The 15,396-nt window shown below is 37.2% G+C and overlaps 1 protein-coding gene across 1 annotated transcript in view; it reads right to left on the bottom strand.

Annotated features, from left to right (window-relative positions):
- Positions 1-450: 450 nt before the first annotated feature.
- LOC311170200 (disintegrin and metalloproteinase domain-containing protein 32-like) overlaps positions 451-15,396 on the bottom strand; it is a gene marked incomplete at both ends in the record, with an annotated part of 119,772 nt that continues 104,826 nt past the window's right edge. Inside the window, one exon of the mRNA XM_084232594.1 lies at positions 451-884. Within this exon, the coding sequence (XP_084088720.1) occupies positions 451-884 (434 nt within the window). The remainder of the gene's footprint in view (positions 885-15,396) is intronic.

The raw sequence follows: 15,396 nt of genomic DNA on the forward strand, positions 1-15,396 counted from the left end.
AAAAAAAAAAAAAAAAGACTGACTAGAGAGAGAACAAGTATCATGATGATGAGAGGACATAATTATACATTCAATAGACATTAACAAAGGATATTATAACAATATTTGTAATGCATGAATAGTTCACTATCTGCAAAAGAAATTGAATCCATAATTTAAAGTCTTTCCATAAAGAAAATTCCAAGATTTGCTAATGGATGAATTTTGTCAAGTATTTAATTGAAAAACTAAACAACTGTATGCAAACTCTTTCTAAAAATGGAAAGTGAGAGAAACATTAACTCATTTTAACAATCCTGGTACGGAAATGATAAAAGTGTTAATCTAGCACCTGAGACCCAACCCCAAGTTCTATGGGTCTTCTATATTCTGGGGTTCGCCCTGTAAGTCACCCAGTCAAGAGGTAAGATAAAGGTGGGGGGAGAGCGTGAGAGATCCTGATTATAAACTTCAGTCTCCAAAGAAAACAGAGCTCCCTTCAGAAGCCCAAATAGGGGTTATGGAGTAAAGTGGACAAATACCTGGATCTACTGAGATCTGCATGCAGTCAATCAAGTTAGCTGGGAGGATCTGGAGGAGGAACATGGCCCACCAATCCCAAATCCTTCCTGAGTAAGGGCAATTAAGGCAGCTCTTCAGCACCTGAAGGCCCAGGCAGTATGGTGGGAGAGCTACAGAGAAGAACTCGAGATGCCATGGAGGGATACAGACACCCAAAGTGAGATGACTTATCTTCAGGGATGGGGCCTGAAATGGCAGAACTACAGCCTCAGGGGCGAAAAACAGATGCAAGCCTGCAAATCGGTCCACATTTGGTTTATTGTTTCCTTCAGTTATGACCAGGGGAGCAAAGGCAGTATTTTCACTTCTCTGTGATATTTTCACTTCTCAGTAATATCCTTTGCCTTCTGAAAGAATTACTGGTTACTGTGGAAAAGAACAAAGACAGGCTCAAGATACTGATAACAAATAAATACAATTACACTGCAAAACATACAAAAAGCTGGTCAAATGAAAATATGGCAGAAAAATAAATTCTAGAGAGAATTTTTACAATTTTACTCATAAAATAATTTGTTTATATATAACTTTTCACTGTAATTTTCCATGATTTCTGGAGAACCATGATGTTTAATTAAAAGTATTTACAAATGAGAAACTCTAACATTTATTCCAAATACAATGAAATATTCATGAATACTACAAGTAAATGTATGCATGTTTTAAAATTTTAAATACATGTTAATTTTACTTTTTCTGTATCTTATAGCTAAGTATTTTTGGTTTTTTATTTTGTAAACAGTGTTTTTACATTTGGACATTTATAGGACTTAAGCATTATGCCTATAATGTCTGGTGGCCAGCATGCTCCTGGGGGCATGCTTGAGAGAAGAGTCATAGAGCAGGCTTGCAAGGCAAGATTCTGCTACTGAGTGAGCAGAACTCTTGCTATTTATTTGGTAATAGTGAACAAGCATGACTGATTATGTGACAATGGTAGGAGAAGAGAGTCCAGGGGGAACAAAGGGTATTCATCTTTATGGGAGCAGGGTCCAGGGGAGACAAAGGGTAATCAACTTTGTGGGAAAAAGGAAGGGTCTTGTTGGCCACGTATACAGGGAGAACAACTTCCAGTGCAGGTGCTTGGTATAATTTTCACACTACTCCAAAACCACCTTGGACCCTGACCACACAATCAGCCAACGGTTACCTAGGCATCCCTGGCTACCTCATTATGTGGGCCATTGTCTCAAGGCAGTCATGCGGGGAGTGCCTTATCCAAATATTTTACACACATAGGTGCATAGAGAGGCCATCACACAGATGCAGAAGCCCTAGGTGGAAAAGAGGCCACAATGATGGATAAAGTGGCCCTGATTAAGAATTCATTTTATAGACTAATAGACAAGGCTTTAATTCCATTTTATCCACAAGAGGAAGTGCAAGGAAAAAACCCAGAGATCTTTACTAAACTGAAAAAAAGATTAAGTATTTTAAACATTCATCAGTAACAAGATTAGTAAAGATTAATTTATTACTTTTTATTGTCCTAGTCTACCAATTAATTTATCCAATAAATACATAACTATAGATTATGAATTTCATTTTAATTTTAAACACATATATATTATTACTATAAGATCCCAATTATATGTGGAATCTAAAAAAAGAAAACCTGAATTCATAGATAATAGAAAACAGATAGGTGATCAGACATATATTTAAGAAACACCCTCTAATGTACTTACCTGCTATCAGGTGTCTAAGTGCTCTCCTGTGATTTGGATCTAAATAAATAAGGTAATAAAACTTTTACTTTGATACAATATATCCAACAAACTAACACTTGTAAAAGCAATTTCCACCTCTTTCCCTTCAAAACTACAGTAAAAAAGAAATATCTGTCAAATTTTGAGTATATACTACTTATTAATAAAAGTAAGAATCAAATTCTGAGCTTCTTTTCCATTTTTATATCCACAGCTTTCTTATTTTGAATCCCCCATCAAAATAATGAGAAAAATAATAAATTGAAGACAATTTAAGAGGTTGACAAAAAAAAAAATAATATGACTAGTGAGAGACTTCAGTAAGAAAAGTGGTATAAATTTACCTTTCCTGTTCATTTCTTAACTCTGCTATTTTATATCTTCAAAACCTATGGTAGATTTTTTCCTCAGTACTTTCACCAGGAAACACACCTATTCAATATAGGTAGATCTCACCCAAACCAATAAAGAGATATATATATATCTAGACTGAGACTTCTGGAGAAATTTTTTTGGAGAAAAAAAGAAGTGTTGGTGGGAATGTGGACAGGTCCAGTCCCTCTGTAAAACAGAATGATGTTTTCTTAAAAATATGAATTGATCTATCACATGATCCAGACATTTCACTCCTAGGTATCTACCCAAAGAATGCAAACACACTAATTTGAAGGGATCTATTTACCCTTAAGTTCATGACAGCACTATTTACAACAGTCAAATTATGGGAACAACTAAGTGCCTGACAATTGATAAGTAAAAAACATGTGTTATAGATATATAATGCAATACTATTCAGCTATAGAAAAAAAAAAAAGATGAAATTCTGTCATTTGCAACAACATGGATAGAATTGGGAGGGATTGAGCTAAGTGAAATAATTCAGAAGGAGAAAGACAAATACTCAAAAATATCTCTCATTTGTGTAATATAAAACACAAAATAAAGAAATAGACAGAAGTAAATGAAAACAAACCCTAGAAATCTGACTACAGATTTGAGCCTACCAGTGGCTAAGGCTGGATGGAGTTGGGGAATAAAGGAAGTGGCCCATTGAATATGGTGAAAGATTATGGATGCTTTGTGATAAGACTGGTGTCCTAAAGCACATCTAAAGAGGTATAAACTATTCTCCCCCAAATCATATACATTGTTGTAAACCAACACTCTCTCAATTAAAAAAAAAAAAATTGACTCATACTAACAGTCAAATTAAGTAACATAAGAAAAACTTTTAAAAGTATTATTTCCCTTTGTATATCCCATCATAAAAGATACATAAATGCCCTACTTATGAATTTGTTTCATAAAATAATTACATATCTTGTCTTACTAGATTTAACGTTTTTCCCCTATAGATCAGAAAAATGGTCAAGCAATAAAGTTAGTCAACTAATGAAAGAAAAACTAACTGAAAATTAATACTCATTCCTAGAATGGGAAATATGAATAAGTTTTGGTTTTGGTTCATACAGTATTAATTGTGTCTGCTCAAAAAAATAAGCAATTATTAGCACTTTTTTATTTTTAACATATAACAATTTATAAGAAACTTCTTAAATAGAAGCATTACACCCCCAGACTTCAAACAATACTACAGAGCCATTATATTAAAAACAGCATGGTACCAGAATAAAAACAAACACACAGAACAATGGAATTGAATTAAAAACCCAGAAATAAAACCATATGTATATAGTCAACTAAGTTACAACAAAGGAGCAATGAATATACATTGAAACAAGAAAAGCCTCTTCATAATGGTGTTGGAAAAACTGGACAACAACATGCAAAAAAATGAAATGACTACTATCTTACACCATATTAAAAAAATCAAGTCAAAATTAATAAAAAACTTGAAGACCCGATATCCTAAAATATATAAATGAAAACATAGGCAAAACTATCCATGATATAAACCTCAGAAACATCTTTGAGGATTCTTTTCCAGATGCTAGGCGAACATAACAAGCTGGGACTACATCAAACTAAAAAGCTTCTGTACAGCAAAAGAGACATAATCAAAACAAAAAAACAGCCTCCTGAATGGAAGAAAATATGTGCACACCATATAACAGATAAGGAACTGATATCAAAGATTTACAAAGAGCTTATAGAACTCAACAAAAAGAAAGCAAACAACCCAGTCAAAACTGGCAAAAGAATTAAAGAAACACTTCTCCAAAGATGAAAGGCAAATGTCCAACAGGCATGTGAAAAAATGTCCAATATAACTAGTTATCAGGGAAATGCAAATCAAACAGTGAGATACCATCTCACCATCTCACTCCAGTAAGAATGGCCCACATCCAAAAACAAAAACAAAACAAAAAAACAAGCAAACAAAAACTGCTAGAGGGTGTGTGGAGATAAAGGAATCCCTCTTACATTGCTGGTGGCAATGTAAACTGGTTGAGCAACTATGGAAAGCTGTGTGGAGGTTCCTCAGAACATTAAAAATGAATCCACAGTATAATCCACCAATTCCACTCCTAAGAATTTACCCAAAGGACATAAAAACACTAACTTGAAAGGAAACCTGTACTCCTATGTTTATTGCAGAGCTATTTATAACAGCCAACTTATGGAAACAATCCAAATGCCCCAAAATAGATGAATGGATCAAAAAGTGTGTTATATTTACACAATGGAATATCACTCAGTGATCAAAAAAGACAAACTCATGCTGTTTGCAGCAACATGAATGATGCTGGAAGGGATTATGCTAAATGAAATTAGTCAGAAGGAAAAAGATAAATATTGGATGGTCTCACTTATATGTGGAATAGAGAGAAACCAAAAAAAGGTCAAGAAAAATTCAAAACTAGCAAGCTGACCATGGAACTGAGGCAATCAGCAAAGGAGGGCACAGGAGGAGGGACAAAACTGGGAAGGGAGGAACACAAGGGAATATGGCAATGGTTCACAGGTGATAAGGTGGCAGGAGAACTATGGGGACTACAGTGATGTAAGGGGAAAAAATTAATTAATAAAAAATAAGTTAAGAAATATTTTTAAATTTAAAAATAAAAAATATATTAAAAATTAATCTAATTTTTTTAAAGAAACTCTTAAGTTGCTTACCTGCTGATGTCCATGTGAGTACTAAATTCTGACCTGGATCTAATGAAAATAAAAACAAAATTGTCTAAAAATTAATACTAAGAAATTTGCCTAGTTTAAGACTGAAGATCAGGCCATTTTATAAAGATTTATTTACTTATGCATGCAAGAACTGGAGTGTAGGACAGAGGTGTGGGAGGGGTGAGAGGATTCACCAGAAAGGTGAAGAAAATAGCACAAAAATTGAATGTACAGCTGAGATTGACAGTTATAAGTGGTTTTTCCTGTGTGAGTAAAAAAGTTTAGAGAGACAACAGAAGCAACATATGAACAACCAAAGAAACCAGAATTATTTTCACTATAAGGGATACGGTTTTAATAACCCTGGCATGAAAAAAATTTGAGAGCACAGATATTTAGATGTCAGAGAGATCAAACAAAGCCATATAGTTTAGAAAAGGGATAACTATGGTCACTGGGAACACAAAAGGCAAATTGTCTCAGCCATTTGAATAGCTGAGATGCAGGACCCCAAGCCTGTACCATGTATAGGATCAGGACCTCAATTCTTCAGTTCCACTACCCAGAAACCTAAACCAGCAAGCACAGAAAATATTAAAATGTTCATGCCCCAGAAGTAAATTTGAAACATTTCCTTCTTTCTAACACATATATATATTCTATATTTTCCATACCTCAGAGCTTCCAGAATTATCATGAGGAAGAGCTTTATTGCCCTGAAGACAAATTTATAAGTCTAAATGACAAATTCTGTGAAAATGTCAACAGCCACAGCACAACAAAACAAAAAAATTCACTCATTAGATAATAGATAATACAAAAACCTTTAATAGAAATATCTTACATCTTTACAGAGATCAAGGTGGGAATAAAATTAAAAAAAAAAAGACACCCATTAAGAGAATGGGTGATTTAGAAACCAATAGAAGGAAAATAATGCTAGACAGAGAGGTAAAAAAGTAAAGTACATGAACTTCCCAGTTAAGAAATGAGAATAAAATGAGGACACTCTCCTAATATAGTCATTTTAGGTAGAGAAGAATGGAGATGAGTCAATAATTGAAAAGATAATAACTGAATTTTTTTCCAGAATTAAAGACCTGATTGATGATCTCTAAAGATGTGATTAAACCCAGAACGAGATGAATAAAAACAAATTCTATCAAAATATCATATTGAAATAAAACAAAAATATTCATGATAATAAAGAAACCATTTTTAAAAAACAGATTAATTGGAAAGGAATAAATAAATCAGACTGATAACTGAGGGTTTGTCAATGACAGTAAATGTTACTTTACAACAACAGAATATTTTAAAAGATTTGTAGAAAGTGACTTTTTTTTTTTAAGAGATTTTTTTTTTATAAATTTTATTGTTATATTCCCCATACAATTGCAGCCCCCCCATTCTGACCCCAATTCCTCCCCTCCCGCCCCCGCCCCCCTAAAAGTGTCTCTGGTTCATAGTTTTTTGTTGATTTTGATTTTCACTTTCTTATATTCATTTTCCTGGTCCCTTATTTAAGTTTTCTAGATTCCTGCTATGAGTGAGACCATCCGGTATTTTTCTTTTTCTTTTTGGCTTATTTCGCTGAGCATGATCCCTTCCAGCGCCATCCATGTTGCTGCAAATTGCATGTGTTTATCTTTTTTGAATGCTGAGTAATATTCCATGGTATATATGGACCACATCTTCTTGATCCAGTCATCTATTTTTGGGCATTTGGGCTGTTTCCAAAGCTTAGCTATTGTAAACAGTGCTGCTATAAACATAGGGGTGCAGGTGTTCTTTGGAATTGATGTTTCTGTGTCCTTTGGGTAAATACCTAGGAGTGGAATTGCTGGATCATATGGAAGCTCTATGTTTAGTAGGTCCAGAAATCTCCACACAGCTTTCCACAGTGGTTGGACCAGTTTGCACTCCCACCAACAGTGCAGAAGAGTTCCTTTTTCTCCACACCCTCGCCAACATTTGTTGTTGCTAGTTTTTTTAATATGTGCCATTCTCACTGGTGTAAGATGGTATCTCATGGTAGTTTTGATTTGCATTTCCCTGATGACAAGTGATGTTGAACATTTTTTCATATGCCTGTTGGCCATTTGCATTTCCTCTTCAGAGAAGTTTCTTTTTAGCTCTTCTGCCCATTTTTTGACTGGATTATTTTCTTTGTTGTTGTTGAGTCTCATCAGCTCTTTGCAGATTTTTGTGATCAGTCCTTTATCATTAGTGTTGGGTGCAAAAATGTTCTCCCAGTCGGTGGGGTTTCTCTTTGTTTTTGTTATTGTCTCTTTTGCTGTGCAAAAGCTCTTTAATTTGATTTAGTCCCAGCTGTTTATCTTTGCCTTCACTATCACTGCTTTGGGTGATGTGTCTGTAAAGATGTCTTTGATGTGCAAATCACGTAGTGTTTTGCCTATATTTCCTTCTATATATTTTATGGTTTCAGGTCTTATGTCTAGTTCTTTAATCCATTTTGAGTTGATTTTTGTGTATGGTGTGAGGTAGTGGTCAAGCTTCATTCTTTTGCATGTAGCGACCCAGTTTTCCCAGCACCATTTATTGAACAAACTTTCTTTGCTCCAATGCATATTCTTTGCTCCTTTGTCAAAGATTAGTTGACCATAAATCTGTGGGTTTATTTCTGGATTTTCTATTCAATTCCATTGGTCTGTATGTCTGTTCTTGTTCCAATACCATGCAGTTTTGATGATTATGGCTTTGTAGTATAGTTTGAAGTCTGGGAGTCTGATGCCTCCATTCCCTTCTTTTTTTTTCAGGAGAGCTTTGGCTATTCGGGGTTTTTTGTGATTCCATATGAATTTCATCAATAATTGTTCTATTTCTTTGAAGAATGACATTGAAATTTTGATTGGAATAGCATTGAATCTGTATATTGCTTTTGGAAGGATGGCCATTTTAATAATGTTTATTCTTCCAATCCATGAGCAGGGGATGTCTCTCCATTTCTTTGTGTCTTCTTCTATTTCTTTTAATAGTGTTTTATAGTTTTCTTTGTATAGGTCCTTTACCTCTTTTGTTAGATTTATTCCCAAATATTTGATTTTTTTTGTTTCAATAACAAAAGGGATGGTTTTTTTTATTTCTTCTTCTTTAGATTTATTGTTTGTGTATAGGAAGGCTACTGACTTTTGCGTGTTGATTTTGTATCCTGCCACTTTACTGAACTGATTGATGAGTTGAATTAGCTTTTCTGTGGAGTTTTTGGGGTTCTCTATGTATAATATCATATCGTCTGCAAATAGTGATAGTTTGACTTCTTCTTTTCCTATTTGGATTCCTTGGATATCTTTCTCTTGTCTTATTGCCCTGGCTAGGACTTCCAGTATTATATTGAAAAGCAGTGGTGAGAGTGGACATCCTTGTCTTGTTCCAGATCTTAATGGAATTGCTTTCAGCTTTTCACCATTGAGAATGATACTGGCTGTTGGCTTGTCATAGATGGCCTTTATGATGTTGAGGTATGTTCCTTGTATCCCAAGAATTTCAAGGGCTTTTATCATGAATGGATGTTGCACTTTGTCGAAAGCTTTCTCAGCATCTATTGATATTATCATATGGTTTTTATATTTCTTTTTGTTGATGTGTTGGATAACGTTGATTGATTTTCGGATGTTAAACCATTCTTGTGTCCCTGGAATGAATCCTACTTGGTCGTGGTGAATTATCTTATGGATACATTGTTGGATTCTGATAGCTAAAATTTTATTGAGGATTTTTGCATCAGTGTTCATTAAGGAGATTGGCCTGTAGTTTTCCTTTTTTGCGTTGTCCTTGTTCGGTTTTGGTATTAGTGTAATGTTGGCTTCATAAAACGTGTTTGGTATTGTCCCTTCCTTCTCAATTTTTTGGAAGAGTTTGTGAAGGATAGGCACTAATTCATCTCTGAATGTTTGGTAGAATTCATTTGTAAATCCATCAGGTCCTGGGCTTTTGTTTTTGGGGAGGTTTTTGATTACCATTTCAATTTCGCTAATTGTAATTGGTCTGTTTAGGTGTTCTATTTCTTCTTTATCTAGCTTTGGGTGATTGTAGAGTTGTAGGAATTTGTCCATCTCCTCTAGATTGTTAAACTTGTTTCCATATAACTGTTCATAGTAGTTACTGATTATTCTTTTGATTTCTGCTGTGTCTGTTGTGATTTCTCCTCTTTCATTGATGATCCTGTTTATTTGTGCTTTCTCCCTTTTTTCCTTTGTGAGCCTGGCTAGGGGTTTGTCTATTTTATTGATTTTTTCAAAGAACCAGCTCTTGGTTTCATTGATCTTTTGGATTGTTTTTTTAGTTTCAATTTCATTTATTTCTGCTTTGGTTTTTATTATTTCTTTTCTTCTACTGGTTTTGGGGTTTTTTTGTTGTTCTTTTTCTAGATCTTTGAGCTTCGAGATTAGGTTGTTTCTTTGCGTTCTTTCTTGTTTCTTGATGTGAGCTTCTATTGCTATATACTTTACTCTTATTACTGCTTTTGCTGCATCCCATACATTTAGGATATTGGTGTCCTCCTTGTCGTTCAATTAAAAAAATTTTTTAATTTCTTCTTTGATCTCCTCATTAGTCCAATGGTCTTCCAGTAGTGTGGTTTTTAATCTCCATGAGGTAGGAAAGTTCCTTGCCTTCTTTTTATGGTTTATTTCTAGTTTGATGCCTTCATGGTCAGAAAAGATGGTTGATATGATTTCAATCTTGGTGTATCTGTTGATGTTTGTCTTGTACCCCAGTATGTGATCGATCCTGGAGAATGATCCGTGTGCGCTTGAGAAAAATGTGTACTCCGTTTTTTTGGGGTTTAGTGTTCTATAGATGTCTGTTAAGCCCAATTGCTCTAGGTCCTTATTTAGAGCTTTGGTTTCTTTACTTATTTTTTGTCTTGTTGATCCATCCATTGTTGATAGTGTTGTGTTGAAGTCTCCCACTATGTATGTGTTTTCTCTGATGTCTGTTTTCAGAGAGGACAACAGTTGTCTGATATATTTTGGTGCTCCTTCGTTTGGTGCGTATATGTTAATGAGTGTTATTTCTTCTTGAAGTATTGTCCCCTTGATCATAATGTAGTGACCATTGGGGTCTCTTTTTATCTTTTTGAGTTTGAAATCTGTTTTATCTGATATAAGTATAGCTGTTCCTGCTTTCTTTTTTGGTCCACTTGCTTGTAGGATTGTTTTCCATCCTTTAACTTTGAGCCTATTTTTATCTTTTGTCGCTAAATGTGTTTCCTGGAGACAGCAAAAGGTTGGGTTTTGTTTCTTAATCCAGGCTGCAACTCTGTGTCTTTTTATTGAAGAGTTTAGTCCATTTACATTTAGAGTTAATATTGATATGTTAACATCTGTATTTGCCATTGTGTTTGTCTTTCCTTTGATTTTATTTATTTATTCTTTTATAACTTTTTTTTTTTTTTGGCCTTCTTTCATTGTTATTCGTCCCTCTGAGGTTCTGGCTTTAGGACTCCTTGTAGTATTTTTTGGAGTGGGGGTTTAGTTGCAATGAAATTCCGGAGTTTCTGTTTTTCTGGGAAGGTCCATATTCTTTCTTCAAAGAGGAAGGAGAGCTTTGCGGGATAGAGTATTCTTGGTTGGCATCTGTTTTCTTGGAGTCTGTTGACTATGTCCCTCCACTCTCTCCTTGCCCGTAGTGTTTCTTCGGAGAAGTCTGATGTCAGCCTGATTGGTTTTCCTTTGAATGTTATCTGTTTCTTCCCTCTTGCCAGCTTCATTATTTTTTCCTTGTCCTGGATTCTTGGGAGCTTTACTATTATGTGTCTTGCTGTATTTTTCCTTTCGTCGTGGAAGTTTGGTGTTCTTCTTGCTTCTTGTATATCAATTTTCAGCTCCTTCTTCACATTTGGGAAGTTCTCTTCAATTATCTCTTTGAATATTTTCTCTGTTCCTACATCTCTCTCCTCTCCTTCTGGTATTCCTATAACTCTTATATTTCCTTTCCTCATGGAGTCAGATAGTTCCCGAAGTCTTTCCTCGTTCTTTTTCCTTCGTACTTCTCTTTCCTTTTCTGTTTTGGTTCTTTTTATTTCTGTGTCTTCAAGATTACTTATTCGTTCTTCCATTTCATCTATTCTGCTTTCATTGCTTTTCCCAGAATTCTTTAGTTCTTCCATTAATTCTTTGATCTCCTGCATTTCTTTTACTTCCCTCTTTAGGGACTCAATTTCTTTCTTCTGACCATTGTTTTCTCTCTCTAGGGACTCAATTGCATTCTTCTGATCGTTGATTATTTTTCCCTTATCATTGTTTTCCTTTATGACTTCTGTCAGTTTTTTAATCACGGCAATTTTAAATTCTCTTTCTGGAAGGCTCAGAAATTCTTCCAAGTTATTGTCGTTGCAATCTGGGGGCTGGTTTTCTTTTTGTGGTGTGCTTTTTCTCTGGAGAGTTGCTAGGTTGCGTGTGGTTCTTCTCCTCCCTACTGTCTGTTTTCTAATTTGCCGTATGCCTTGGGACACTGTGTTGTTGGGACTGGCCGGCATCTTGGGTGGGCTTCTCTGCTCCCCTCTGGTTCCTCCAGGAGTCATCTGTCAGTTTCAAGCAGTCTTTACTGGAGAAAGGCCCCTGTTCTAAAATGCCGATGTGGGGACACACTCCCCTGTGCGCCTGGTCTGCCCCGGCGGTGGGTTCCTGCTCCCCCTCTGGGCTTGGACTGCAGGCCAGAGGGGGTCTGGCATGGGCGAACTTCCCCCGCTCACCTCTGGCTCCTGAGGAAGCCTTCTGCAGGTAGTCTTTACTGAAGAAATGTCCCTGTTCTAAAATGGTGATGTGGGACACACTCCCTGCGCGTCTGGTCTCAGGCACACTCTTCTGCGCGCCTGGTCTGCCCCGGCTGTGGGTGCTCGCTCTCCCTGTGGGCTCAGACTACTTGTTCGGAAGGGGCCCGGTGTGGGCTAACTCCCCAGCTGGCCACTAGCTCCTTCAGGAGCCTCTGCTGGCTTCAAGTCGCTAGGTGGCGCCAGAGATCTCTCCTAGAGCCCTTGGGGAGCTGTTTTCCACCCCGTGGGACAGGGAGCAGAGCGGGGATGGTAGGGTACACCTCAACGGCTTTGGGGTGCTGTGTCTGCCTTGTGCCCCACCGTCGTGGGGAACCCACGCCCCTAATTTCGTGCCCCGGGTCTCAGTTCCAAAGCCCTCAGTTCCAGGACGCGGGCTGTAGCCCAGATCAGTGGCGCGGGAATGGCGCCTTTTGAATCCCGCTTCCCTGCCTGGGCGCCTTGTTCCTGCTCACTCAGGGAGGGCCTCCGCGGTCTCCCCGCAAGCCTAGGTCGCAGGCCCGGGGACCTGGGCAGCTGCGATCTGATGATCCGATCGGATCAGCGCGCTGCTTTCTGCGCAAGCTTACCAGGCGGCCGGGGCTGTGTGCTGGTGCTGGTCTCCTCCTGGGGGCGGGGCTCTCTTTAATCGAAAGTGACTCTCAAATAAAAGTCTACAGCCATGTAAGCTAGCTTTCAAAAATGAAGGTAACTAAAGACATTTTTAGGTATTTAATACAAAATGCTTTTTTTTAATTTTTTAAATTTATTTATATAAGCACTGGGTATAGTCAGAAGCGCAGAAGGGCGAGAAAATCCACCAGAGTCAGAGTGGAGAACAGTACAGGCAGACTGACAAAATACACTGCTGAGGGGAGCAGTAGGCAAGACAGGAGAGGTCTGCGCACCATGTTGGACCCTCACAGGTGGCCAGGGATCGAACCGGCGCTGCAGAGGCTGCAGGCAGCTTCGCAGCCCAGCACTCAACTGCTGCGCCACCAGGAGAGGCACTACAAAATGCTTTTAACACTCAGAAACTATCTAAAACAAAAGGGTTATGCTTCAGGAAAAAGAAAATTGAAATAAAAACGGAAAAATGATTGAAGAATGAATAGTGAGCAAAGAAATTGATAAATATGTTGTTAAATTTAGGTAAGTATTCATTTAATATTAAAATGATAATAATAACAATAACTAATCAGAGTTACATACATTAACAAAACTCAGAAGAAGATTAAATGACAAAATGTAAGTAATTAATTACTGGAGTTTGCTGTTAAGCAGTGTTAAGGTCCTTCTATTGTTTTGGAAAATAAGTATTGAATTTAGAAAATTTAAAATTAATTAAAATAAAGTGATATTACTATAACTCACTGGAATTCATCCCATTTCTAAATTCTTTGACATCAAATAGTCTGCCCCACAGATTTTTCACTACCTAAAGATTATTCCAAAGATAAAATATCTGAAAACTATAGTGGATGTTATATCAGTAATAGATAGCAGTAGTGTCAAGTGGCAATTTGTTAAAATTAAAATAAATATACTAAAAATATTTCCCTCATACATACCAAGTCAAAAGACTAGGTTGCTGAGTATACTTTAAATTATAGTACTCTAATTAAAATATACATATGGCTGGTGATACCATTCCTAATTTAACAGAGTTGAATAATGACTCTAAGAAAGGTGATTATGTTAACATGGTTTTATGATGAGAGAAAATTATACGAAAAAGGTTGGAGGGAGCTAAGGGAGACAATGCCAGCCCCCAAAGAAGAGAGATGATGCCAGCCTCCAAAGGGCAAGAAAGAAGGGAGGACTCTGTTCCTGGCCTCTGAAGAAGAAAGAAGAAAAGAAGCATCCAGCAGCCGACTTCCGAGAGGGAAGAGAAGCCCAAGATCTTTGTCAGAAACTGGGCCTCCAGTCCTGTCTCTGACAATGCCTGAAAGGAGCACCAAAGGCCCTAGGCCTGGTGTCTCAAAGAGCTGTTTGTTGTTGGTATAACCAAACAACTCTCGAAGAGGTATTAACACTGGGTGTCTCTGACACTGCCTCTGATAGACCAGTAATGACTATCACTACTGGCCATTGCTGTCCAACACTCTTGGTGACCAGTGGTGACCATCACTGGTGGTATCTGGGTGAGATAGTCTGCCACTTGTGGATATAGTAAGCTCTTTGTTTCCCCTGTTTGTAAAATAAACCCCATGGTTGCTCCTGGAGCATGGGGCCTCTTGCAATTGTGCACACAGGTGAGAACCCACAGAGAGTGACCTGTCCTCTTATCGGGCACTATCCTTTGTTAGACTATAGCCTATAGGTCCCTATTGTGTGGGTGCTGTATTGCTATAGCCCTTGGTTTGAATTTGGCCTTTTGGGGCTTTTTGGTGGCTCTCTGGTCTCAGAGCCCAGGTAAGTGGGTGGCCATTTCCATACTTCAATCCAGCCTCCTGCCTTGTTGCCTTGTAGCCTTGTATGCCCATATCAGAAGGGAGACATGTTGAGAGGAGTTGAAGTGTTCCCAGCAGGTCAGATCCCTGGTGAAAAAACCAAGTAGAACGCACTCGGCATCACTCCTCTTTGTACCCCCTTGGGATTAGCACTGATCTTGTGAAGTGCATTGACAACATTCAGACTGTAAATACTCAGATCTGGAACTCCAGAGAGGAGGCATATTGATGATGCCACAAACATGAGCCAGCCCTCCCACCAAAAACCAAACCTCTGCAGGTCCCTCTCTCAAGCCCCTATTCAGCAGCAGCAAGGTCTCCGGCATATGGAAGCCTAGAAAGGCCAATCTGCTATAAGGTACAGTTATAGATACCTGAAAAAAAGGGGGGTAATTTAAAGTAGCAAAATGGGCAAAAAAGTACAATACATGACATCTTGAGACCTCAAGGTTATAGGTCATCACAAGGAGAGAACAATTTTCCAGAATCACACAACAAAAACATGAAAGATTGTATCTTCCTATAAATAGAGCTCAAAATTGCCATTATAAAGAAATTTAAAAAACGGAAGTAAACATAGAAAAGCTAATAAGAGAAACAAGAAACCTCACAAAAAAAAATGAATGACCTGAGAAATAAAATTAATCAAGAAAAATGGAAATTAAATTTTTAAATAAGAAAATAGCAGAGATGCAGAATGTAAAGAAATGAATAGAAGAAATTTTAAAAATCTGAAGAAACCTATGGTAGAACAGACCAAATAAAAAATCAAATCAGTGACTTTGAAGATGATAATGTACAAAGCACCATATGGAAG

Source organism: Talpa europaea, assembly GCF_964194135.1.
Source record: "Talpa europaea genome assembly, chromosome: 4".
NCBI classification, from domain to species: Eukaryota; Metazoa; Chordata; class Mammalia; order Eulipotyphla; family Talpidae; genus Talpa; species Talpa europaea.